This window comes from Arvicola amphibius, chromosome 5 (genome assembly GCF_903992535.2).
Source record: "Arvicola amphibius chromosome 5, mArvAmp1.2, whole genome shotgun sequence".
NCBI classification, from domain to species: Eukaryota; Metazoa; Chordata; class Mammalia; order Rodentia; family Cricetidae; genus Arvicola; species Arvicola amphibius.
The window spans coordinates 48,341,706-48,367,931 of NC_052051.1; the positions used below are offsets into that span (position 1 = coordinate 48,341,706).

The following is a 26,226-nucleotide window of genomic DNA, read 5'->3' on the forward strand; positions in this document are numbered from 1 at the left end:
TTAGCACACATGGGACACCAGTGCAGGAGGATAGTGAGAGCTCACAGGCTGTCTCTAACAGCCAATCAGTGGGATCCAGCCAGCTCTAACAGCCAATCAGTGGGATCCAGGTTCAGTGTGAGACCCTATCTAAAAAAATTAGGTCACTCCCCAAACTTGTCCTCAGGTTCTCAGTCAATACGCCTGCCGTGTGTCATTTAATCAAGTCGCCTGGAAATTGTGCTTCATGCTTCAAGCTTCCTAATTTCCAATAAAACTAGATATTCAAAACTAACTCATAAATATTTATTTTAAAATCCTCTCCATAGTGACAACGGCTGCTGCCTCACCATAGGTCTCGGTCATCGTCGACCTGACTACAAGGTCCCGTCTGTTTCAGGTTCACATGCCCCTCACCATCAGGGCACTCTCTCTGAGTGAGCAACTCTTCTGCCAGCTCTTCCGCACTTGGGCATTTATATAACACATGTCTTCATTTTAAAAAAAGGACACATCTTAAGTGACACAAGACACTGTCCGCCATCTTTCTTCTGCCTCCAGAACAGTCCTTGTCTTCCGTCAAAAACATCTTGTACCTGAGATGAGCCAACTGCCCAGCAGACACAGTCCTAGAAGTCAGAAATGATAGGAAATGTGTGCGTCCTGCAGGGCTGGCTAAGTCCTAGGAAAAGGCAAAGGTCACTGCACCAAGTGCTGACTGTCCCCTCCCTCAGGCACTGGGATGGTGCTCTCTCACAGGTAATTCGGGAGCTTTGCTGAAGCAATACCGTAAGAAAAAAAAAAAGAATTTACGTTTTTCAAATGTTTGTGAAGCTCGGCGCTTAGGTTTCTAGAATCGTGTAACCTGCATCACTCAGTGTCTGTGTGGATGGTTGGTTTAATTGCAGTCATGGGGTGGCGTGCTGTGTGGCCTGAGAGGAGTCTGTGAACCTTGAAGGCTGAATGCCCTGAGCTGTCAATCACTTTTCCAGTTACTGTTGTGACCTCAACGCTGACTTATTTGCCAGTGTCAATTTTTTGTTTGGAAAAGCAAAAAACAAACAAACAAAAAAAAACAAAAAACAAAAAACAAAAAAACCAAAAACGACAACAAAAAATACCCTTTGTGTGCAATTTGACATATGAGTATGTGTGAAATGAACTTGCCTGGAAAACTCTCTCTCTCTCTCTCTCTCTCTCTCTCTCTCTCTCTCTCTCTCTCTCTCTCACACACACACACACACACACACACACACACACACACACACACGATGGGAAAGTGGTAGAGGAAGACCCGATGCCAACCACTGGCATCTGCAGGCTCATGGGTCGGTGCACCACACACAGATAGACAAAAATAAATAAAATTGGTAAACAGCTCGGTTAGAGACAGCGGAACCCCCATGGCACAGGAAGTACTGAGACACAAGTTCAGAGCACTGGACACATTCCAGCGGAGAACAAGGTCAGGCCTAAGCCAATCCTGCACTCTTTCCCGGTCCTTGCGATTGGTTGAGGGATGAGCGCAGCTGCAGCTGATGAGGCCCAGGTAACCCTTAGCGGGAACGCTGGGAAAGGACTCGTTCTCTGTAGTGTTTGGGCCATTTCGTCACTCCACCAGTGGGAACGGATCCAACGAGAGAAGAGGTACTGCCCCAGGAAGCGGGAGTGAAGGGGAGGGAGGAAACGGGGAGCCTAACCCTTTGAAGCAAAGTGCAAGCTGTACCTTACGTGCCTTGTTCTCCGCGTCTGGACTTCTCACTTACAAAAGCCCCTAAAAGTATTCCCAATACCCACCCTGCGGCGCAGCCTGCCGGAACTGGGTGTTCAGCACTCCTAAGTTGGAAAGTTTTCAACTGCTAAAGTCAAGGTCAATGCGCTTTCCAGACTCCTGCGGCCCAGGAGAAGAGAGGGAGGGTCAGGCCATCTAGCGAGCTGATAGAAGCAGTAGGGGGCCTAGGACTGCCAGGGTGGCTGGACACACCCCAGAGGCAGTGAGTGCTGGCACCTGAACCTTGGGGTGGGGGAGGACTCTGCACTGGGCTCAGGGAGTTCCGGGGTGAAGCTGAGACGCACCCCACCCTGAAGTTTTCAGGTCACAGGGCTAGCGGTGAGACTGTGCAGAGGCCCGTCCAAGGCCGCTGGTGGGCTGTTTGGACAGTTGGGCTTCTCTGCCTCAGCACCCTCCCCTGGAAGCCCCGCCCAGCCCTTCTCCCTCCCCTTCCTCTCAAGGATACTGCTCACTCATGAGGCATCACTTTTTCCCAGTTTTGAAAAATCACCAAATACAGTAAAATATCCAGAAACTAAAAATAAGGCCCCTAAAGAGCAGGTCATCATTTAGTTCCTGACAGCCAACTGAGTTTGGAAGCCCTGGAGTCCCTTGCTTTGTTGACAAACTTTCCCAGCCCAGAGAAGAAGTTTCTCCTGGGTGGAGCAAATGAGGCTCAGAGGGAAGAGGGCTCGTCTCTGGCTGGTTTCTCTGTCCAGTCTCTGTTCCCGTGTATGTGGGGAACGCAATAAGATATTGATTGAGCAGGAGGCATCTTCCCTGCAGGCTCCATTGCTCCAAGTCCCACTCTGGCACATACGTATTAGTACATTCATATATTAAAAGGAAATAAAGCCATCACTGGGCTTGGGGCATAGCGCAGTTGGTAGAACGCTTGCCTAGTGTGTACAGAACCCTAAGTTCATCCCCCAGCACCACATAAACCAGGTGTGGCAATGACCTAGGATCCCAGCAGCTGCGAGGTGAAGGCTGGATTGTTCGTGGTATATGTTTTATTTGGATATACCATTTATTTATTTTTTATTGATATTTATTGAGCTCTACATTTTTCTCTGCTCCCCTCCCTGCCTCGCCCCTCCCCCAAGGTCCCCATGCTCCTTATTTGCTCAGGAGATCTTGTCTTTTTCTACTTTCTACTTCCCATGTAGATTAGATCTATGTAAGTCTCTTTTAGTGTCCATATTGTTGTCTAAGCTCTCTGGGATTGTGATCATGATCAAAGCAGCTCCGATTCTGTTTCTCCTGCTGTGTGTCCTCAACACAGATCTCTTCTGGTCTGCAGAGGATCTTCTCACCAAACACGCGAGCAGTCTTGCAATAGGGAACAACAGCTGGGGAATCCTCATTCAATTCGACATGATCTGAAGATAGCACAGGCCCCAGAGGTTGGGTCTCGGGTCCCAGGAAGTCCCTCCTGACTTCCCATGTTGGTCATGAGCCCAAGCTGCTTTTTTTGAAAAAATACTTATTTATTATGTATACAATATTCTGTCTATACAATATGCCTGCAGGCCAGAAGAGGGCACCAGACCCTATTACAGATGGTTGTGAGCCACCATGTGGTTGCTGGGAATTGAACTCAGGACCTTTGGAAGAGCAGGCAATGCTCTTAACCTCTGAGCCATCTCTCCAGCCCCCCCCCCCCCAAGCTGCTTTTACTTGTAGATCTGACCAAAGGACTCTGAGTCTCCCCTCAGATTCGGTCAGGTTGCTTGAGTGACTCACAGAATTGAGGGAAGCACATTACTGGCTTGGTGTAAAGGAAGTGAATGGTGCACGGAGCTAGGAGTGGGAGGGGGAGCCTAGGGCCTCCCTTGCTGGGGTCAAGTGGAGGCCTGGGGAAGAAGAGGATCTGGCCCAAGGCTTACCAGGCCTTTTTCTCTGACTGACAGTAGGGACAAGGGAGTCGGCAGCAATGGGAATTTGAAGGTCTGTGTCTGCCTTTTTCCCAGGTAAACAAGAGCACGGGGCATCTTATTAAAGTATGATGACTCGTTCTAGTAAGATGTTTAATGTAATAGAGAAAATGGAGAGTTTTTAAAAATATGTTTATGTGCACATGTGTGCTGGTGCCTGTGGAGGCCACAGAAGGCACTAGATATCCTGCAGCTAGTCTAGTCTTGCAAGATCAGCAAGAGTTCTTCATTGCTGAGCTATCTCTGCAGCCCTGGGTTGTTGTCCCTATTTCTAGGAGCACAGAACAAAGGTAAAATTCAATATTATCAACACAAAGGAGAGAAATGGCAAGATAATGGCGGCGAATGTTCCTCAAGAGTCCCCAGTGGGGCAAGGTGTGTGGGTGGATGCCAGCACAGGGTCTCTGTGAGTCTGAGGACAGCCAGGGCTACATGGAGAGAGCTTGTCTCAAACAAACACGAAATTCTTGCATGTATTTATAATTCTATCAGCTGTGCATGAGGGTCTCAGTCCTTCTAAATCCTGTAGACACATGAAAAGGATTTTTGGTCGTTTTAGAAGGTGCACAGTGGTGTCACACTGTGACTACACTTTGCACTTCCACGGTGCTCAGTGTGCTTCACTATCTTTCCCGTCCTAATTTTCTGCATATCTCTTTTGTGAAGTTACCTGTTTAAGTCTTTTGTCCAATAACCAGTTCAATTAGACTATTCTCACTCACTGACTTTTGAGAGGTGTTTGTGTAGCTGAAAGACAAGCCTTTTGTCTGATATTTGATTTGCAAATGTTTCCTTCTGTTCCACAATTTGCATTTCCAGAATCTTTTAGGCTAAGACTTTGTATGATGTTTGTATGAGGTTCTGCTCACATGCGCAGTCTCAACCCCTCCATGGGCTCCATTTCTAACTAGGCATAGCTTTTAAAGCCAGATTGAAACACCTCCTTCTAGATTCCTGTCTTGGACCACGATCCTGAAGTGCCTTTGGGTGTCCCTCGGGTATGTGATGTTCAGCCTATACAAAACTGGGCTTATCATCCTCTCCCCGAGTCATGCCCCTGAAGAAGCTGCATCTCCACAGATGGCAAAGGCTCTGGCATTGCCTTCCCTCTTAGGTCTACTTCTTGTCACGGAGAGCAGCCAGTTCTTCCTCCTGAATATCCCTAGACACTTGCCATCTCCACCACACGGCACAACCCCATTGCTGTTACCTGCTACTCTTTACTCTTACCCAGAAAAATCTCCCTTGATTCAGATTTCTCAGATGCAAGTCTGGGCATGGCACCTCAGCTGAGCTCTTTCCAATGGCTTCACGTGTGCGTGAATAAGGCCTGGGTGGTAAATATTGACAACAGGATCTAGAGTCACTGAAAAGACACACTTCTGGCATGTGTGTTGGGGATTATCAAGATCGAGTTAGTTAATCACACTAACTGCAGGTGATGCCATGTCATGGCCAAAGATCCCGGGACTACATAAAAAGGAGAAAGCAAGATGAGGACCAAGCTTCATCTCTCTGCTTCTTGATCACTGACACGGTGTGACCAGCTTCCTCAAGTTTCTGCCACCATACTTTCCCTGCCATGATGATCTGTACCCCAAATGGTGATCCAAAATGTCCCCCTCCTTCCGTAAGTTTTTGTCAGCTATCTTGTTATAGCAGCAAGAGAAGTAACTAGGGAATTCGACGAACCAGTCCCTCCTGGTCTCTCTTTGCAAATTTTTATTTTATGTTACATGTGTAGTTGTTTTGCCTGCCTGTATGTCTGTGCATTGCATGCACGCCTGGTACCTGCGGAAGCCAGAGAAGGCAACAGATCTCCCAGAACTGGAGTTCCAGGTGATTGCGAGATGGTACAATGTGGGCGCAGAAACTCAAACCCAGATCCGCTGAAAGAGCACCAGTTGCTTTTAACCCCTGAGCCATCTCTCTGACCAGCTGCTCATCTTCCCTTTCTGCCATTCTTCCATGCCACCACAAGAGTACGCATGAGTGTCCTGGATGATGTACTCAAGGGCACCCGTAAGCTGAAGAGAAGCCACCAATGCCAGTTCCTTATCAGCTCCCAAGTTATCATCTGGCTTCTAACTGTGAGGACGAAGCCTGGTTACACCCGAGAGTTTGGAATCACTGATGATCACAGAGCTAGGAAGAATGTTGTTAACCTCACAAGCAGGTTAAACAAACATGGAGAGATCAGCCCCAGACTTGGTGTGCGTCTCAAAGACCTAGAACAAACATAGCAGGACAGCCTGCTCCCACCCTGTCAGTCCAGTTTTCTTTCATTGACCTCAGATAACCTCATGGACTATGAAGAAGCAAAACGAGAAATCGCAAGGAAGGAAACCTCTCAGGTTTGTTTTCTAAGGATATAAGAGATGTAAAACTTGCGGGGTGGTGGTGGCGCACGCCTTTACTCCCAGCACTCGGGAGGCAGAAGCATTTGGATCACTGTGAGTTTGAGGCCAGCCTGGTCTACAGGAGCTAGTTCCAGGACAGGCACAGAAACTACATAGAGAAACCTTGTCTTGAAAAAGAGAGAGAGAAAGAGAGAGGGGAGAGAGAGAGAGAGAGAGAGAGAGAGAGAGAGAGAGAGAGAGAGAGAGAGAGAGAGAGAGAGAGAGAGAGAGAGAGAGAACTTTCATGTAAATAAAATGCCTCAGTGGAAAATTTTTTAGAGAAAACATAACTAAAACAAAGCCCGAAGCACTTCCTGGGACAACTGAAGCCTCTGATGATCTATTTGGACCTTAATTAATTTCCGAGCCTCTTTCTCAGAGCCCCTTTTTGCTTCCATATGCCAGAGGACTCGGGGTGTGCTTGTGTGAGCATTTCCACCTGAATGCCTGCTCGCTGGACTTGAGATTACACCTCACTTCCCCATCACGCCCCCTCCCCGCTTTGTTCCTAAAACAGGGTGTGGGAAGATAAAGGTGCTGCTCCAAGTCGGTGAAATTGGTACCGGAGTTGCTACGGTCAGAGCCTGAGCCATGGCAAGCCTCACGAGCTAGACTCGGCCACCAGCTGTCTTCGCTGCGTCAATTAAAGAAACAAGTAACAGTGAAAGGCAGGAATCCTCCTATTGGCGGCGGGGTGATGACGCCATCACACCGCGACCGCGGTCCCTAGGTCCCCTGGAGAAGAACAGCTGGCTTCTTGCAACGGGACCGGCTGTGGCTTCTGCGCTTTTGACCTGCAGCCTCGCAGGTGTCAGCTGACAGCGTAAGGCGCCGGGCGGGTCCGGCTGCAGCGGCCAGGTAAACTGAGGCTAGAGCGGCGCGGGAGGGAGATGAACCGGGTGTTGGGAAACCCAGCAGCTGACCTCGGTTCACGGAGAGTGGAGGTCTGCAGGGTCTCACACGCGGCCCTGCGCCTGAAGCTGCCCGTTCCTGTGCTGTTTGCTAAGGGACACTTGTCCTGTAGGGCACCAGCGCCACCTTGCCAGGTGACTTGACCTCGTGAAGCCTCAGTGCTGCGGTCAGTTCAGTGAGGAGTGCAGCAAAGATGGAATGAACCTGAGCGCGCTGTCATGAAGGACTAACACAACCTGGGGTTTGGGGCTATCAGAGAGCAGGCGGTCAGCCCTGTCTCTAAGTCCACAGTCACTGGCCGCCCAGAGGCATGACTGATGACAATAGGCAGGTAGCAGCTAGGGCCTAAGAGGAGTAGGCAAGATTGAAACCTGATTATCTCGCTTGGAAAGTACCTTGCTTCAATATCATCTAGACATGGATTCAGATACCAGCTCTTTAAGCTGTGTGACCCTTGACCCTTAGACAAGCCACTAACCCTATCTAAGTTTTGGCTTGTTCATCCGCAAAATTGCCCGGCCACAGTCAAGAGAATTCAAGGAGACATCACAGGAGGAACACTCGGCATTCCTCAGGACAGTTACTGTCATTTTAGTGTGTGACGTGGCAGACATGTGCTGGGACAGCCTTCAGATTGTGGCAGAGCGGTGCTTGTAGAAGACAACAGAGCAGAGGATGAAAAAAAGCCTTTGGTTTTCTGGACAGACCTGCCAGATGGCACTGCGGTGCTCCTGAACAGAGTAGGTTGACTTAACCAGGTGAGGACCAAGAGCCCAGGACTGAGAACGCTACCTCTACATTCGTTAACGTAAAGACACGGGCTTGCGTGTGTGCACAGGGAACAAGTCTTGAGTGTTCCTCAGGTGCCGTCCACCTTAGTTTTTGAGACAGTGTTTCTCGTTCACCTAGAACAAACTAACTCTAGACTGGCTGGCTAGCAAGCCCCAGGAATCCACCTGTCTCCACTTCCCCAGCACTGGAATTACAAGTATAAACCTTTTCACGTGGGTCCTGGGGAATGGAGTGTGGTTCAGCTGGGGTGTAGGTCAACCTAGCGTGCTCCCTTCTGACCCAGCACCCTTATCATAAAAACAAGAGAAACATAAGAAAGTGAGTCTTATAGGTGGAGCCTGGAACTCAGAATAGGCTCTGAACCTGTTACTTTCCAAAAGATCTGGGTCTGAGGAAGGGAGGCATGGCCAGCCATATCCCAACGTTGGTGATTGCTAGGCTCTTCCAGGAAGTGAAAAGTCAGTCCCCTTGCATCTTCCATGTGCTCACTGGACAGATCAGTGCAAGCCTGTGCCCCACACACAGCGGCAGCTCTGTGGGCTCAGCGGGGAAAGAAGCAGACATCGCTGCTGAACCCAGGAGATAGCTGAGCAGTGTGGTAAGACCAGGTCTCCAGCGTCTTGGCACCCTGAGTATCCCCGTGCTCCAAACGTAGACAACTGGTGTCTATTGGAGGAGGCGGAGGGCAGCTCTTAGGCCAGAGCAACCTAGTAGCTTGAGCCCATGAGGATGGATCAAGTTAGATCTTTTAAAAGCTCCATGAAGCAGCTTGAAGCCATATCTAGGAGTAGCTATTGGCCTAATTTGGGGCTGATTCCTAGTCCTGCGCATTTTAACCTTCCTCAGTTGGAGGGCTTCCCCTAAAAGCTAGGTAGAGGCAGCGGCCTCGCCATCTTCACAGCATCGTCACAAAATCTGAGGCTTGAGTACATCGGTTGCTGGTATCCGTCTTCCCAGCATGCAAGATGGCAGGGCCAAGTTGGCCTGCTGCGTCCCCCGCTTGCCAGCAATAGGAACCTTCAGGAAATACTAGTTGAGGAAAGGCTGGGATCTCTGGGGTAGCTTAAAGCCTGGCATGGTGTTTGAAGTATAACAGGGTAAAATGACCTACGTGAGCACTTCCCCACCGGTATGCTGGGAATGGTTGATGGGGCAAAGGAACTAAGGGATCTTCATGATAGTTCTCCAGCCCTCCTGTCTTCTTTCCTTTTAGGCTTTGATGCTGAGCTCTGGTAAAAAGAGGTTGTTCTCAGCTCTGCTGCACATTCAGAAGAGGCCCTGTCAGCCGTCAAGAGCGATGAGGCTGGTACAGTTCCAGACACCCCACCTGGAGGAGCCTCACCTGGGCTTGGAGTCGGGGATTGGGGGGGGAGTCGTAGACCTAAACGCCTTTGACCCCACACTCCCCAAGACAATGCTGCAGTTCCTGGAGCAGGGAGAGACTACCCTCTCAGTGGCAAGAAGGTAAGTCAGCAGGCCCTGGTCCCTCTTGTTCCTCCTGTCTCTCTCCTGTCCTGGGAATCAGAATCAGCCGGTGCCTCCTTTCAAAGGAGTGGGGGGTCTCACTGTTCTCTTTTTCACTTGTTCTTTTAGTGAAGAGCTAACAGTCATTTATCTTTTCCTTTGAGACAGGGTCTTGCTATATAGCCTAGGCAGGCTTTGAACTAGAGAACCTCCTGCCTCAGCCTCTTAAATGCTACAAGTGAATTACAGGTATATATAACCATATCCAGCAGCAGCCTTAAAAGTCTTATATAGCAACACTCTCAGTTCCCTCAGAGAGGGAAACTGAGGCTTGGGAGTATGGATAATTCATTTGGTTGTGGAGCTACGATCTTTCCTTTTTATACTGCCTTCCTGAGAGGCTAAGCTCCTCCCACTGGAGGAGTGCAACAAGGTTCCAAGAAAGGCTTCTTTTAGGAAGGTGTGGGCTTGACTTAGACCCTTAGAGGAAAGAGACCTCTCCACTTAATTCCACAGGAGCCTTTCACATACTTCTGCATGAACAGGAATTACCCAAGTGGGGAGGAAATACGCATTGAGGAGTACCACCATGCTTTGCTATAAAAGGACTATGTAGCTGGGTTTGAGTCTTAACACTAATGGGGAAAGATGAGGGACCTCCCCAGCCTGCCCTGGGATTCCCAATCTGTTCCTTGATAGCCCTTCTCCCTCTTGGTCTCTACAGAGCCGTGGCAACCCAGTTGCCAGTCCTCCCTCGGTCACAGGTGACCTTCCTGGCCCCTGTCACCCGGCCAGACAAGGTGGTATGTGTGGGCATGAATTATGCAGATCACTGCAAAGAACAGAATGTGCGGGTGCCCAAGGAGCCCATCATCTTCAGCAAGTTCTCCAGTTCTATTGTGGGGCCCTATGATGAGATCATCCTCCCACCAGAGAGCGAGGTTAGTGCTTCCCACCGCCCAGGTGGCTGTGGTCCAGCATAAGGGTCATTCCCCTGGAGCAGTGGTTCTCAACCTGTGGGTCACAACTCCTTTGGGGGTCAAATGACTCTTTCACAGGGATCATATATCAGATACATTATGATTCATAACAGTAGCAAAATTACAGTTATAAAGTAGCAATGAAGTAATTTTATGGCTGGGGGCCACCACAATATGAGGAACTGTATTCAAGGGTTGCAGCATTAGGAAAGTTGAGAACCACTGCCCTTGAGGAACCTTCTGTCACTGGGAGTGCACGACCACGACACAGAAGCTAGAGAGGACTGTACTGTACTAACACAGCCTGGGTGTGGGTGACATGAGGAAATAGTGTACCTCTTTCCCCAATTACAAAGCTTTTTTCCACGATGAAAGTATATTAATAACCTAGGTAAGCACCAGTGTCCTGCTGCCCGTGCTTGGTACTCGCCCAGCGTTGTCTGCCCAGGTGTAGTCTACCACACACGCGCCTTGTTCATGGACTCCATCAAGAACATCTTTCGTCCCTTGGTCTTCCCCGTTGTCTGTCCGGCTGTCTCTGCCAGACACCCCGCCTTGTCCCAACTCCATCAAGAATGTCTTTTCATCCCATTCAGTCTTCTCCCTGACACATTTGAGACTGCCAAGTGGTTCCACTTCCTGGCACTTTTTGAAGGATTGTTTCCTCATAGGGTGCCTGTGCTTAGTTTGCCCCATTTCCTTGTGACCAGCTGAAGCAGTTTTCTGAGGTGTCCTACACAGGAAATGTCCTGTGTTTCCCATCGCAGCCTGTCAGGAGGCCCACGTCAGGTGTCCTCAGATGTCACCACGTTGCTCACTCTGACCATATCTGGCCTGTGGAGGCCAGATGTAGTATTCCCTCGAACTCTAACTCTCTCTCTCTCTCTCTCTCTCTCTCTCTCTCTCCCCTCTCCCTCCCCTCCCCCCCCCCCCCCCCCCCCCCTCTCTCCTGTTGGTTCTCACCTTGCACCCTGCTGAGGCAGCCAGGGCCTCATTTCTATGCTGCATACCAGGCTAGCTGGCTCCTAAGCTTCTGGACGATTCTGCTCTGCCTCCTGCCCACTATAGAAGTGCTGAGATTACAAGTGTGTGCTGCTGCATCCAGCCTTTTACGTGTGTTCTCAGGATTGAACTTGGGTTATCAGGCTTAGGTGACTAGCACCCTTACCCGCTGAGCCATCTCCCTAGTCCTCCTCCCTTTGTACTTTTAGTATTCCCTTGAATTCTGTTTTCTTACCTAATTTGAGTGAACCCACTTTGGCCCATCCTGTTTCCATTCCCCTTTGAGCATGCCCTTACTTTCTGGCTTCACTGAAGCTCTTGTGCAGTCTGCTACACTAGTCAGCCATTTCCCTAGGAGCCTGCTTCTTTAGTGGCATCTGTAGCACAAGCTGGCACCTGAGTTCAGGTGAACTGCCAGTTCTTTTCATTACCATTAAAAACAGCTGAGAAAGATTTAATTGAAGTTCTTTCCAGTTGCATTTTGCTCACCTGGGGAGAGGCTAGCATTTGTTCACATTCTGTAGCCTGTGCATTTCTTCCATAAATACAATTATTCCAGGATAGCGCATGCATAGCGTCAGACACACAGTAGAGCTACACAGTGCTGTTACTGCTCGGCGTCACTCTCCATTGCAAGCGTCCAGAGTGATTTTTATTTAAACTGTTCCCCAGACGTGTTGAGCTAGTCACCTGCAATGGTGCTGCTTGCCACTGCCCAGAGCTTATGGGTCTGCAAGTCATAGCCTCGTCATTCACTTCGCCCTGGTTCCTAGAGCTGAGGCCTACCTTACAGCCGCTGCAGCTCACTGTCCTCTCCCACTTGCAGGAGGTGGACTGGGAGGTGGAACTGGCCGTGATCATTGGGAAGAAAGGCAAGCACATCAAGGTGAGGTGGAAGGGTGCTCCCAGGCCAGGGAGGAGCAGCAGTCCCAGGTCCTCTCTGCCTGTGCCCAACTCGAGTGGTGCTGTCTTACACCGGGCGCTTGCACTCTCACTCCCTTTTCTTCCACACACCACCATTAGCCAGCGCTGGTGCTGTTGTGCGATAATGGTTGTGAGATTCTTGTTCTAGGGGTTGTGTCACCTGTGATGTAACCTGTCTGGCCATATCTGCCCCAACAGGCCACAGATGCCATGGCTCACGTGGCTGGCTTCACTGTGGCTCATGATGTGAGTGCCCGGGACTGGCAGATGAGACGCAATGGAAAGCAGTGGTTACTGGGAAAAACTTTTGATACTTTCTGCCCCCTGGGCCCTGCCTTGGTTACCAGGGACAGCATAACAGGTAGGTTGTTGGTCTTGGCCGCTTGACCCCTCCCATGTGCAGCACCTGAGCTTCAGGAGAAAATAGTGCTCCAGCAAGGACTGCACTTACAAGTACACAGAACTTGGATGCTACTGTTGTCCCCACAGAGAGCAAGTGGCCAGCCTCAGCTGTGAACCAGCTCTGTGGAGCTTCTTCCAGAGCCTTAGAGGGAACAGAGCCACAGCTGCTGTGAAATTACATCACAAAATGAACTACAAAGAACACTGTACTTGGGGGCCAGAGAGGGAGCTTTCTGCAGCTTCCCCATCTCCAGTAGTCAGTCTTTAACCTAGAAGGAAGCAAGGCTGGCTCCTGAGCATGCTGGAGAATGGCTGTGTGTGTGATAAAGCCTGTTCATTTTTTGTAAGGGAGAGGCAGAAGAGCACCAATAATAGGACCTTGTCCACCCACTGTGCACGTACCCATGGGGTATGACATGGGTATGTGGGGAGCCCTCAGGACAGTGGTGCCTCAGAAACTACTCCAGCTGCTGTGGAGGCTGAAGATAGTTTGTGTTAGAACTGTCATCTGCTGCTCCACTATCCCTGTTTGCTTTGAGATGTTGAGTCATTTCAGATCTAGTTACCAGCTTTAAAATATTTTATTACATTCTTCATGTAGGTATGTGTGCATGCCATGGTACCTGGATAGAAGTCAAAGGACATTTCCAGGAGTTGGTTCTCTTCCATATGGATCCCAGAGATCAAACTCGGGGCCTCAGGCTTGGCAGTGAGTGCCTTTGCCTGCAAAGCTGAAAGGCAAATCCCTCGGCTGTTTTTCTCTGTTCAGAGGCTAGAATGTCTCTCCTTCCCTCACTTAAGGGCTATTGCTGTTGATGCGTGAATTTAGGGAATTCCAGTCTGTATAGGAAGTCCCAGGGTAGAGTGCTAAGCCAAGGTGGGCAGACATGCTCCCTACAGTTTCCTCTCTCCTTTGGGACTGGGTAACCCAAGGATTGTCTTGAATTCCAGACCCACACAATCTAAAGATCTGCTGTCGCGTGAATGGGGAAGTAGTCCAGAGCAGCAGCACCAACCAGATGGTGTTCAAGACTGAAGAGCTGATAGCCTGGGTCTCCCAGTGAGTGAGTGGAGCCTGTCACAGCCGCTGCGACCCTCGCCACTGCACGCCTCAGCCCACGGTCTTACTGACCCTCGTGCTGTCCCTAGGTTTGTCACTCTGTACCCAGGGGACACCATCCTGACCGGGACTCCTCCAGGTGTCGGTGTGTTTAGGAAGCCTCCTGTCTTTCTCAAGGTGAGTCCGTTTAAAAGAGGAAATGGTAGAGAGATGAGAGCTAGGGAGGCCTGGCAAGCTTGGAGCAGCCTGCGGGAGTGAAACGGGGGCTAAAAGCCTGGTGGTTTGCTATGTTACAGAAGGGGGATGAGGTCCAGTGTGAGATTGAAGAGATCGGTGTCATCGTTAACAAGGTGGTGTGATGGCATCCCTGTGAGCACTGGACTTGACACAAGGTGGGACTTTTGCTCCCACAAAGCTCACTGCTGGCCCTGCCCACTTGAGGTGCTCCTAGGTAGGCCTTGGAAATAAATTTTCTCTCAGAGCTGCAGCTTAGCTTCTGCTGTCTTTTAGCCACACACACTCTCCCCCATCCCCGACGGTGGGCCATTTTCCCAGGACTGAGTAAGGAGGAAGTAGATATTAGACACATGCTACAGGCTTAGGGAAGAAACTAACCTCGTGTCTTTATTTATCACACCAAATGATGACTAAACACAGCTTTTGTATCCAGGGTAGCTGTGTCCTGATGAGGACACGCCCTGAAGTTCTAGGCTGACAAGTCCCTCAGGTCCCACTGTTTCTAACTGCAGATGAACTGTCGGATAAACTGTTCTAGCTTGTCCTGGTTGTCCCGGCTGGCAAATGTAGGGGACAGGTGGAGCTGGGGTCCTGTAGGGCTGGGCATCTGCTGTAGTACCTGAACCACAAGATGGACTGTAAGCACCCTTGCTGAAGGGACAGTGTCCCCAGGGCCAAGCCTGTCCAACTTCCCCACCCCCACCCCCAAAAAACTCTGTAGTGATGCCTCAGCGCCTGAGTGTAAATACTGCTTGATGTCCCTGCGGCCCCACTGTAGTGGGAAAGCAAGCCATCCTCTCACTAGCATTCACCATGGGGCGTGGGAACAAGGTGGTTCCTCTGAGCAGTTCTAGCAGCCTGCGGGGCTTGGGGTGAGGTCAGGGACAGAATGGTGATAATGTCCCTCTTACCCCCAGGTCTTTGAATGTCCAGATAGCACTGATAGCAAGATTTGGGTCCGCACACTCTGGAAGAAAGAGAAAGACAATAAAAGCTCTGAGGGAAGCCAGGGAGCCACTGGGCAGGGCTTTCTTCCTCTTAAAGGAGAACCAACTAGGGCTTGCATGTTAAGTCTGTATGCTAGCTCCCTTCCCTGTGTCAGGCAGCCACTGTCCAGCAGGGGGCAGCAGTCACCAGCAAACTACCTCCTCTAGGGAGTCTGAGATGGGGCTTGGAACTCACCAAAGATCCCTTCTTCTTGGGCACAGTCCTGTAAAAACTGGAACAACTGCTCTGAGTAGCTCACCTCTGCAGGAGAGATTAGATCTAGAGCCCAGTCCTATGGGACTGAGCCGTACCCTGAACACTGCCAGGGGTAAGGGCTTTACCTGAATCCGGCAGCTGCCCCAAGTGGAGGAAGGCGGCAGCCTGTGCAAAGGCCTTGAGTATTGGACTGAGCAGGCGGCAGAGGAAGAGGAAGAAGTCAGGGCAGCGAGACTGCTGGCTAAGCTGAAGAGAGCCAGACCAGAGTGAGGAAGGTGGGCTCCCAGGTACTTTACCACCTCCACTGCCTCCCAGGGTTTGCAGCATCTCCCAACATACCCTGAAGCACCGCCCCCCTGGCTCCTCAAAGTCATCACTTTCACTGTCAGTGAAGTCCCCACTCGGTTTCCACAGCAGCTTAGCACTCAGGTGCTGCCTTCCCGTGTCACAGGCTGGCCGGGAGCCTGGAGTCTAGGAGTTGGGAAGAGTTACTGGTACCTGATAAGACTGGGCCGGAATCAGCTCTACAACCCTCAGACCTGGTCCTGGCCCAGCAGGTAAAAGCAGGTCTGGGAAGCTCACTAAGAAATGTGGAGGCAGGATGTGTGAAGAGAACCTTAGCTACACATGCAAACGGGCATGACACACATAGGCCCAGGCTAGTGGAAACAGGCTAAACGAGCAGCCCAGGGCGCTGCACCTAGGGTGGGGGCATACCTCCTCAGCAACCAGGAGCCCACACTGGATGAGGCGGTCCAGCACTTCCTGACAGTAGCAGTAGGAAGACTGGCAGGGCTGTAGGAAGAGAAGCACCAAAGCCCTTTAGAGAACATACCCCATGGGGGGTGGGGGGGTGGACCGGGGACTAGCAGAATTCTGACCAGAGGTAGTTGGAGGACAGGATCACTACCACAGGAGGTCATAATGGCAAGGCCCAGGGCCCTGCTGAGCTGCGGGAGAGGAATCTGACCTGGGGCAGCAGTAGGTCTTGGGGTAGCAGGTGCAGCAGCATTAGGATCTGGCGGTACAGTTCATTCTGACTCAGCAGCTCTATGCCCTGCAGCTCCCACGGCCCCTCAGGTGGTACTCTGCCGGCCAGCAATCCCCGCACTGCACAGGCTGGCAGAGGAGGCTGCTTAAGGAGGGAGCCATTCCCCTCTGCTTGCACATCACCCCACCCTGTGAGCCCGCCGACTCACCACCCACAGCTTCGCTCAGGAAAGTGGGCAGCAATTCCTTGCTCAGACGTGCCAGGTGTGTGAGGCCTGGCCCAGGCCGTGGCACCACCACCAAGTCCCCCTGGTGGACGCGCAGCAGAATCACTTGTGCCTTCAGCAGGCTCAGTGTATGTTGGGCCAGGCATCGCAGTTGCCCAGAGAAGCCCACGTCAAAGCCACGCAGCAGTGTCTCCTCTGTCAGCCAGGAAAACTCCCCCAGCAGCTGTGACAGGACCACACCCTGGAGGCAGAACAGACCTGAGCAGGGGGCCAAGCCCTGCTCTTCCCTGGGCCCCACCGTACAGTGCCCTACCTTTTGGTGCTTCAACAGCAGCAGTGTTGCCATGATGGCTGTGCTCATCACTGCTGAACTGGCCACAATGGCTGGGGAGAGAGGTAAGGTGGGGATGTAGGGTGCTGTCAGGGGTCAGGGCCTAGAGAAGCCTCATCTCCCTGCTACCCAACCACACAGTCCCATCTCCACCCCAGCAGGAGAGTGCAGGTTCCAGGAAGTAGTATAACCAGACCCACCCCAACAGTGTGCTACAGAGTGGCATTTGAGAAAGCAGTAACAGCCACACCATTAACAACTCTGCAGGCACGTGTTGCTACTCGACTCAGTTACAGCTAAGGACACTGGTTGAGGGCATCTGAGATTGGGATGGACCTGACATAGATCTTTGGCTCAGACACTGAGTTTATCTGCTCCCCTTCTCTTTGCATGCCCCACTCTTCTGGTATCCCAAGTGTGCCACAAAGGGGGTAGGGGTGGTCAGGTCCTGGTAGCTGGTCCCATATGATCCACATAAAGTACTGTTGAAACCCCACCCTAAAGGTGCAGATCTGGGTTTCCCTTACCACTCAGGACATGCCGGCTCAGTCTTCTGACCAGGAGCTGGTCCTCTTCTTTAAGAGCCAAGAGGAGCCCAGTTGATGGGGTCCACTCCTGCTCCTTCTCAGTGTCTGGAACAACACCACTGGAATAGAGACAGATCAAAGAATGAAACCAGACTAAAATGTCAGTCTAAAGCTTTCCAAAGCTATAGCTGTTTTCCCCAAGTCCCCGTCCAGGCCTGTATGCCATCCTCCACTTAGACTGTAGGGATGGTGAGTGTCAGGTGTTGGTGTTCTGCGATGGCTGGAGTGGCCATGAGCTGAAGAGCCACTGCCTCCCTCTGTGCTCCTTACCATTCACCTAGCACAATGGGCTGCAGCAAGTGTTCCAGGGTCTGCCTGCTATCCCAGCAGCTTCTAGCATTGATGGTGTATTCCTGCCCAGGATAAAGACGTGTGGTCTGCTCTTGCCACCCAGGAAACCCACACACAAACCATCTAAGACAGAAAATACTATCCCTACAATGGCTTTGAAGGCCAAATCACAAAAGCTCTCCCAGCCTTTCCCAATTGTTTCATACCTGGAGGGAAAAGGGCTGGGCGAGGTGCACCCTGACGCAGGCTCTCCGGTGGCAGCCCCAGCAGTTATACAGATTTCGAAAGACAGCCAAGGCTCCTGTCCATAGCCCCAAGGGAGCCAAGTCCTGCAGGGAAGGAGAGGCTGCACATGTATTCTTGGACAATTTTCGGGGCTGCTACCCATTCTGCCCTCCACACTGCTCACTGGTCTTCTCCAAACTGTTTCACCCATGACCTCCCTTGTGGGGTCTTTTCTAAAGTGGTGATGGCAAAGACCTTGGGAGGTACTGCAGGGTGGTGACTGTAGTGTCAGTTCCTTTACACACAGTTCACATTCCAATTTGACTTCAGCTCTAAGGAAGCCCAATCACAGAACATACTGTGCCACCCAGAAGTGGTGTCCACTTGGGGTCCCCAGGGACAAGAGGCTCTCACCTGGTTCATGTCACATGGTGCATCTGGAACCAGGTCATAGGCAATGGCAACTGGTACCAGTGTGGCATCTGGAATGATGCCCTCCTGGACCACTTGGACCACCAGTCCTAGCCAGGCCTGGCCCAGGGCTGAAAGCCTGGGCCCTGGGTACCTAGGGGGCTCTTCAAGGAAGATGAGAAGAGGCTGCCCACTGGCGAGCAGCTGCTCCACAGCCTAGAAGAGAGGAAGGGTGAGCGTTGAGGCCAGATTAGAAGCAGACTCTTGTACCCTTGGCCCACCCCATACGTAACCACAGGGAACACTCACTGCACGGACCACAGCCCTTGCAAGGATGCCATCTGAGCTGTCCAAGGACAGGTTAGCCTCTGGGGGTAGGAAAAGTCCCCCAAGTTTCTTCAGTAGAGCTCTGTGAGCACAGGACAGAGCCTAGTGAGAAAGGCTCTGGAACAGAGACTGGCCCAGATGCTTCACAAGAGTCTTGCCTCTCCCAGCCTGTCTGACTAGACACTTGAAGCAGTCATGGCCCAAGGACCTATAGCCAACCATCCATCTAAGTCTACAAGTTAGGCTGTCATATGGCTGAAAACACACTAGGAAGGAGAATTAACTTCCACCCTCCTGTCATACCTGAGAGCAGGGGAGCAGGTGCGGGGGTCCAAAGCCACACGGACCACACCCAGGCCCTGGGAGAACAGAACGAAAGGCAGCAGGAACCCATCCAAGAGGGACTTGTGAGTAGAAAGGAAAACAAGCGGCGAGCCCTGCTCCAGAGACAGCCAGAAGGAAGTACCCACCATAAAAACACAGCCAAACCCCAGCACCTACAAGTCCCAGGCCAGCACTGAGGGAGGGAGGGCTCCTCTACACATTTTCCAAAGGTAGAGTAGCCTTCCCATGACTTTTAAGGCAATGCATAACGGCTATTGAAACCGAGGGAAAGAAACTACAGGACACCCTGTAGGAACAAGACTATGAGACATGGCAGCAAAGTTGTCTTAAGAGCTGTGGGTTTTTCTAACAGCTGATAAGTGTCTGGGTTTGCCTCTGCTCAGGCCATCCAAGCCTAGCCAGTATGGCCTGGCTTACCTCTTGGGCAGCCTTATGGACCATCTTCATCTGTCCCTTGTGAAGCTGCACATTCAGGAAGAGGCGGTTCAGGAACCACAGCAGTGCCCAGCTCAACAACCTTGAAAGCAGTACCAGCTTGAGGTGCAGCAGGGTCACCTTCCACAAGGCTCAGCCCCACAGAATCCCGAGAAGGTTGCCCAGAACTACTCTAAGGCAAGCAACATTATTGCCCACATTGATCAGGAGAGGTCACGACCTGCTTAATAGTAGACAATACTAAGTGGGCGCTGCTGCTGCAAAGGCACTGACTGCCAAGACCTCATGAAGCAGCTGGCTCACACCAGACACAGATTCTGCCTCTGTTCATCTAAGGGAGACCAAAGGACTCAGACTCCAGATAGAACCCCATCAGCTTACGTTTGCCAACTACCAGGACAAGTGGGAAAGGGAGACCATTAAAGAGAGCAGACTCTGCATTTGCTCAGATGCCCAGTAGGGGGCCCATGTTGCCACCAAAGGAAGTAGAGGAAAACTTGTGGGCAAGCAGCAAGCCCACATCTGACAGGAACTTTAAATGGGGGCGATTCTGGGACGCAGCAACCATATGGGAACACTGGGGAAGACCATGCCCCTATAAAAGCTGCACTTGGAGGCCACCTGACTACTTTAGGTGCACAGGGGAAGCAGGCAGCCTGCTAGAGTTGTGCTCTGGAGGTCCTACCCAAGGGCACTGTGAGGTCAAGAGCCTGAAAGCCTCAACAGAGTCAAGAACTGTTACAATAGAGGATTGATCAAAATCACCAACAGCTGAGCCTGACAGTTAAGCCCCCTTCAGCTGCTTAACTGAAGCCATCCCCTGGCTTTAAACATAAACTGTATACTAAAGCTCTGAAAAATCTTATGTCTTTTCTTCTGAGCTCCCAGACCTACACAGACAACTAAGTCCTCAAGTCAGTTACTGGAACTCCCAATCCAAACATCCTTCCAGGGCCAGTTCCCTTGTGACCAAGCCTGACCCTCTCTGTATACACCCCCAGGTACTAGGCCAGAAACAGGGGATTTCCTGTGTTTTTCTTTTCCTACCACCACCTAATCTATTCATGAGTCCCATTATTGCTACCTTAACCTCGGTACTCCTCACAATGGGACTAACAACTTTGCAGATATGCTGGTCTCTGCTCTCATCCCAGCTCATCATGCGGCCACTTCTCTTAAAACTTTCCTACTGGCTTTTCCTGCCCTTAGAGCCGCCTGAACTACTTATATGGCTCTAATCTGGTTCTTTCTCCAGCTGCTCTCTGCTTCAGCCATCAGCTTCCAACCATGCCACTACTGTTGTGAACCTGGCCCTTCCTGTTCAGGGCCGACTCGGGCTTCTCCCTCTAAAGAAACTGTTTCCTCTCTTACTCCTGTGCCCTCCACGACTGACTTTCTTCACTTCTGGCTCTAACTACAGTGCTCACCCTCCTCCTGGGTATTCTGGCCCTTGTTTCTTGGGACAGCTGTACCGGTCCACCTCTTTAATTACCTGTATCTAAGTGTGCAGACCTGTACTGTGAACCCGGGGAGGTGCTGCAGTAGGCTACCATCCAGCTACTAAGGAAGAATATCTGGTGCTTTTCCAAGCCCAGTTCACATTCACTCCCCAAAGGGGCAAAGGCCTCAACCTAAGGACATAGCTGCTCACCACTGTTACCTGAGCAAGACGGGGCACAGTGTGGCCTGAATGTAGCCCAGAATGCGCTGCACCTCTTTCATCACTAGGTCAGGCGCCTGGCCTTCTCCAGCCCCTCCTGGAACTCTTCCTGAGAGGAGGCTCTGCACCCTGTTGGGATTAGGGGAACAGTGTTGGGCTAGACATCAGTGGTCTCTCTACTCACTTCCTCAGTGTATACCAGAGTCCAATGTGGGCCCAAGCAGAGATAACATTCCAGAAACCTTGCCTCAGCCAGACTTGGCCATCCTGATAGAGCCTTTGTTACCCTTTTAAGTATCTCACAAGTACCAGCCCCTGATCCTGCTCCTCACCCAGTGTTTTCCATGATCTTTTGAGAGGCATCAGAGCTGGTGGGGATGTGCTGCTCCAGGGACCACAGGAAATAGCAGAGCCTGCGAACCAGCCAGCCTCGAAACCTGGGGGAAGATGATTCAGAGAGGCCTCCCCAAGGTCCAGAGAGGTCTATTCATCAGGAAGGGTTTGCACCTGTCTCGTGTCCCAGGACCAAGCTCCACCATGGAGCAAAATTAAAAGGAACAAGGAGCCACTTGCCTATCTGGTCCCTATTTCCACCCCCTTCCCCACTGAGGGGGCACAGTGACTTGACACCCAGTGGGCAACCCATACATGCCCACAGGAGGAAGTTGAGGACAGTAAAGCTTGCCTCAGTTTGCTGTGCTTATGAAGGAGAGGACAGGGGCCCTTCTTTCCCCATTGCAGAAAGAAAATGATACCCTTTAGGGCCCTTGCAACCTGCCACCCTGCACCCCTAGCTCTGGCTACCTGGTGTTCTCTTCCTTCACAAGGATCACATTGCAGAAGCCCAGATCCATTATGCTTCTGTGGAAGAGGGACTCCTAGCCAAGAGGAAGGGACAACATGTCCTGGGGGCCTTTGCAAGCCAAAGCTGTACCCCCCCCCCCCATCTAGCCTCTGTCTGACGGCCCTTCGAGTCTACCAGGAGGAAAGTATAGAGAACATCCCCCAGATGTCTGATCCAAGATCCCAAAGTTGGCTCAAAAAGAAAAAGGCTTCATGCTTAGAGTGAAACCACTGCCCCATTTGGAGTTGCCCTCTTCGAGATAAGCACATTAAAATCCTCTCAGCAGGGGTTTTAACTCAACAGGAGCAGAATCTGTAACCTGAATCTCCATTAGTATGCTGAGCCATCTTGGCAGCAGCACATGATACAGACATGCAAGAGATGCTGAGTGCTATGACGTCTGAAAGGACAGTGTCCCCGACTGAACACAGCTAGTGCAGACCTAGGTATATTCCCGCCCACCTCTCCTGAGGCTTCCTACGGATTCCCCCAGCCACATCCCCAACAGACCCCTGTGGATTCATTCCTCTGAAGGACAAAGGCATAGTGCAATTAAAAGATCAAGCTTGGAAAGACATGGAGGAGGCAGCTTCCCAGCATCCACAACACCCAGAACTAAGCTAGCTTACACTTTGCAAAGGAGGGTCCACTTGTCCCATCACTTACCCAGCTTTTAGGAGTACAGGTCTGGCAGCAGCGACCCATAAAGGGGCGATACTTCCCCAGGAAGGGGGTGATGGCCTCCATCTTCATCCCAAAGCCCGAGGACCAAAGGTTGGTCTGGAAAAGGGCCACAGGAGAGGTGAGCGAACTCAGTGTTCTTGACAGAGGGGGACACATCAGGAGTAAAGGAGCATAAGGAGGAGGACTGCAAAGGGTGTGAGAACCCCAAAGCTGGAGGACCAAAGACTGGTCTAGAGAAGGGCCACAGGAGAGGTGAGCGACCACAGGGTCATTGACAAAGGGGCAGGAGGCACATCAGGAGAAGGTCAGAAGAGGGTAAATGCGAGGACAAAGGGTGTGAGGATTCCCACACTACCTCCTGACCATTGTGGTTACTCCTCTGCTGGGTTTGGGGTCTGGATTTCAACATGGTATCCATGAAGTCTGTAAGATCTGTGAACTAAGCACTCTGTCTCACTCTACATGAACCTGACCTAGAAAAGGGGAAAGGGTGGAACTGCATGGAATCTGAGCCATAATCCAGGGGTTTTGAAGTGACTCACAGTCTACCCCCCAGAACAGACAATTGCCAGGAACTGGAGGCTCAGTCCCTGGCACAAGTGGTACCTCCAAGAAGTTAGCTAACTAGAAAAGCCAGGGGTGCCCTCAGGCCGACATGAGAGGGGTAGTTGTCTTCCACCCACACGTCCAGATGTCTCCTGACACCAACTAAAGACTCTCCGTGCAGAAGCAAAAGCCAGGTTGGACTGGGTTATACCAGCATGAAGGGGCCACAAGGAACAGGCCACGCTCCACGACCCCACCGAGTCCTGCTCAGCTGCTCTCCTCCGGAAGCCCAGATCCATTATCCATCTATGGAAGAAGAGGGACTCCTGCCCAAGGAGGTCCCTACCCTGGCCTCCCGCAGTGTCCGTGACAAGCCAATTGGTCTAATTATTCACATTCTTTTTCCCATTCAACCACACTAGCTGCAAGCCAGCCTGAGAATGCCTGGCCTCCTTGTTCCTGAGACCACAAAGTCTGCTGGGCTATAAGTTCACAATGTATCTAGATTCTTTTTCTGTGAGTCCCAGGGCCCAACGATCCAGAAAAGCGGCCCCATGAAGGACTGCAGGGTTCCCATTTTACTTCATCTGTATCACCTGAAAGTTGTCCTGAAAGCAAGAGCTGAAAAAGATTCATGTGTAGACCTAGCAATTCAGGGGCATGGAGAGGACCAGGAGAGCCAAATGCCTGTGACTTAGTTCCCAGGAATTTCTTGGTGCTCCCCTCCACTGCTGCTATTTAGCACCAGGAAGCCAAGCGGTAAATGGATCCTGATTCATGTACACACAGGCTCTGGCGAGCTCACTTCAAATACATTCCCTGTTTTGAAAAATGTTCTCACAGCCCTACTCAGACCCTAAGCGCACGGGCAAGGAAGATGTCTGATACCTCTCAGCCGCAGAGCACGCTTCACCTCAAATTCTGACCCCAATGCTGGCCCTGAAAGAACAGCAAAACACCAGGCAAGGAGCACTTCTTGTGAGCCAATTAGGTCAGTTTGGGGATATGTCTCAGTTTTGTTAAGGCAGTGTCTTGCCCAGGCTGGCTTTGAATGCTCCGTCCCCCTCCTCAGTTTCTCAAGCACCGGGATACAGACGTGTCTGGCAGCCAGCTTCCCTAAGGGAGGACCGCTGGCAGTCTGCGTAGATGGCACACCCCTCCCCAAGGGCCAGCTACCGTTCCCATATCTCTTCCCACTGGCTATATGATGTGCTAAAATGTTATGTATTAAGGCTAACATTTAAAAGCAGAGAGCTTGTTACATAAAGAGCGGGGGTTCCAGCTGCAGCTGTAAAAATAACCTTGAGATGTGGCATCTCTGAGCAAATACCCCACCGGGCCTCAGCTGGGGGGAGACTCGAAGCCACTGTTCCTTTCGCTCCGTGAGTTCTCATACCCGCCCTACACAGGTGACGCTTGGTACCTGGCTCTGTGTAGCTCCTGACCAAAGGCTAAACTGCAAACCCGCCCCCACAATGTCGAATGTTCCCGTCCTACGAAGCACCACAGAACCTGACTTTAAAGGTGGAGCTCCAGCAAATAACCCTACGGAGCCTGCAAGGAAGCCCCTCGCCAAACCCAAGATGGAAGACAAGGCCTTGTCTCAGCGGCAGCACCGGAAGTCCATCCCTGCCGCTGTCCTAAGGGGCCCGGGTGCCGGAAGCCAAGCAAAGGGCAAAGTGGGTCTCTCTGGGGCCAGTAGCTAGGCCTCATGCCTTTGAGGGTTTGTCTGTGTGGCAGGCCCGGCAACAAGACCACCCACCAGCCCGAGTTCCCCACACAGGGATATTAGTCCCTGCCTGCCGGAAAGCCCTGCACAGCCCAGCCTGGCTTGACCCAACCCAGCACACAGGTCCCACGAAGCTCACCTCACACCCTCAGCCAACTCCCGCCAAAACAGCCGCCCGACTGGGCCAGCTAAGCCGGAAGACCGCGCCCGCCCGCGCATGCGCCTCAGAAGCTGCCTCAATGGCCAATCGAGATGCACTGTGGGCACGAAGCCCCATCCCCTTGACGCAAGGCACGCACAGCTTGCCGTGCTGCACGTACCACGTGATCCTGCTGTGTTTAAGAGTAGGCGGGGAGAGAACTTTCTGACTGTGCTTAGGATCCTCTTGCCCTACCAGTCTGGAAGCGTTGGATGCAGAGGACCCAAGGGCTGGAGGGGGAGTCTTTAGAAAATTGGTAGGGACAAGGTGGCACATACCTCTCATCTAGTGCTCAGAAAGCAGAGGCAGGTGGATCTTCGTGTGTTCAAGGCCAGCCTGGTGTATACAGCAAGTTCTAAACCAACCAAAACTGCATAGTGAGACCCTGTTTCAAATATATATATATATATTCTAACTATTATAATATATATTAATTATGTGCTTGTGAGGCCAGAAGAGAGCATTGTATCCTCTGGAGCCAGAGTTACAGACTGCAGTGGCCCCTAATGGGTGCTGGGAACCAAAGGCCAGACCCATAATAAAGGCAAAAACCAACTCCCCCAAGTTGTCCTCTGACGTCCACATTCACACACAAAATAAATACATGTAATTTTTTAAAAGAGGAACTTTGAGCTGAGCGCCAACACTTACCACCCTGCTTCCTGACTGGATGCGATGTGGTCAGCTGCCTCAAGCTCCTGCTACCGTGTCTTCTCAGCCACGACGGCCAGTAGCCCTCAGACTGTGAGCCAAAACAAACACCTCCTTCCTTAAGTTGCTTTCTGTCAGGTGTTTGGATCAGCAACAGGCAGCGTATATCATGACTACAGCCCGTGAGCACTGTCTTCCTCATGCAGTCGTCTGGGTAATTCCCTGCTTTTGTGTCAGCTCTGAGCACTCAAGGGACAAAGACCACGTGGGTTCCTTCATTGTCTCATTGTCACCAGCAGCCCAGCCAGGCCAGCAAGTGGAAGGTCTACACAGGACTAGGAAGGAGACTCAGCCAGTAAGAGTTCATATTGCTCTTCCGGGGGGGCCTGAGTTCAATGTCCAGCACCCACATCAGGTGGCTCACAGTTGCCCATAACTCCAGCTCCACGGGCTCCATCGCGCTCCATCGCCCTCTGCTGGTCCCCTCGGGTAACTGTAGTCACATGCACACACCCCCACACACATACATAATGTTAAAATAACAACTCTCAAAGGTGGTACAATATTGAATAAATGGGAAAGAGGTGTTCCCTGCCGCCCTCAGCCTACATGACAGCTCACTGGGTTCCACATTCAGAACCTGGGATGCCACATATAAGCCCCATCGGGCCCTGAGAGCTGA

The 26,226-nt window shown here is 51.5% G+C and overlaps 2 protein-coding genes across 10 annotated transcripts; one reads left to right on the forward strand and one right to left on the reverse strand.

The window, feature by feature from the left end:
• The first annotated feature begins 1,497 nt into the window (after positions 1–1,497).
• Positions 1,498–14,109, forward strand: Fahd2a (fumarylacetoacetate hydrolase domain containing 2A). 3 transcript variants are annotated; one of them, XM_038330128.1, is made up of 9 exons: positions 1,498–1,626; positions 9,004–9,254; positions 9,979–10,195; positions 12,063–12,122; positions 12,359–12,521; positions 13,164–13,271; positions 13,514–13,622; positions 13,712–13,799; positions 13,919–14,109. In XM_038330128.1, exons 2-9 carry the CDS (start codon positions 9,010–9,012, stop codon positions 13,979–13,981), a joined length of 1,053 nt encoding a protein of 350 aa, XP_038186056.1. In that variant the 5' UTR covers positions 1,498–1,626; positions 9,004–9,009; the 3' UTR covers positions 13,982–14,109. The 3 variants fall into 3 exon arrangements, with proteins under 3 accessions (XP_038186056.1, XP_038186055.1, XP_038186057.1); XM_038330127.1 differs by lacking the exon at positions 1,498–1,626 and adding an exon at positions 6,787–6,944; XM_038330129.1 differs by lacking the exons at positions 1,498–1,626; positions 13,164–13,271 and adding an exon at positions 6,787–6,944.
• A 252-nt stretch (positions 14,110–14,361) lies between these two features.
• Positions 14,362–22,837, reverse strand: Gpat2 (glycerol-3-phosphate acyltransferase 2, mitochondrial). Of its 7 annotated transcripts, none has more exons than XM_038330122.1 (21): positions 22,775–22,837; positions 22,402–22,515; positions 21,696–21,769; positions 21,224–21,328; positions 20,892–21,020; positions 19,214–19,313; positions 18,755–18,888; positions 18,434–18,533; positions 18,128–18,340; positions 17,695–17,817; positions 17,468–17,550; positions 17,138–17,256; positions 16,593–16,663; positions 16,262–16,502; positions 16,033–16,181; positions 15,780–15,857; positions 15,402–15,533; positions 15,188–15,308; positions 15,042–15,107; positions 14,771–14,826; positions 14,362–14,478 (listed from the first exon to the last, which is right to left on the reverse strand). In XM_038330122.1, exons 1-21 carry the CDS (start codon positions 22,835–22,837, stop codon positions 14,362–14,364), a joined length of 2,388 nt encoding a protein of 795 aa, XP_038186050.1. The 7 variants fall into 7 exon arrangements, with proteins under 7 accessions (XP_038186050.1, XP_038186049.1, XP_038186053.1 ...); XM_038330121.1 differs by having other exon boundaries at positions 16,262–16,520; XM_038330125.1 differs by lacking the exon at positions 18,128–18,340.
• Between the last annotated feature and the right edge of the window lie 3,389 nt (positions 22,838–26,226).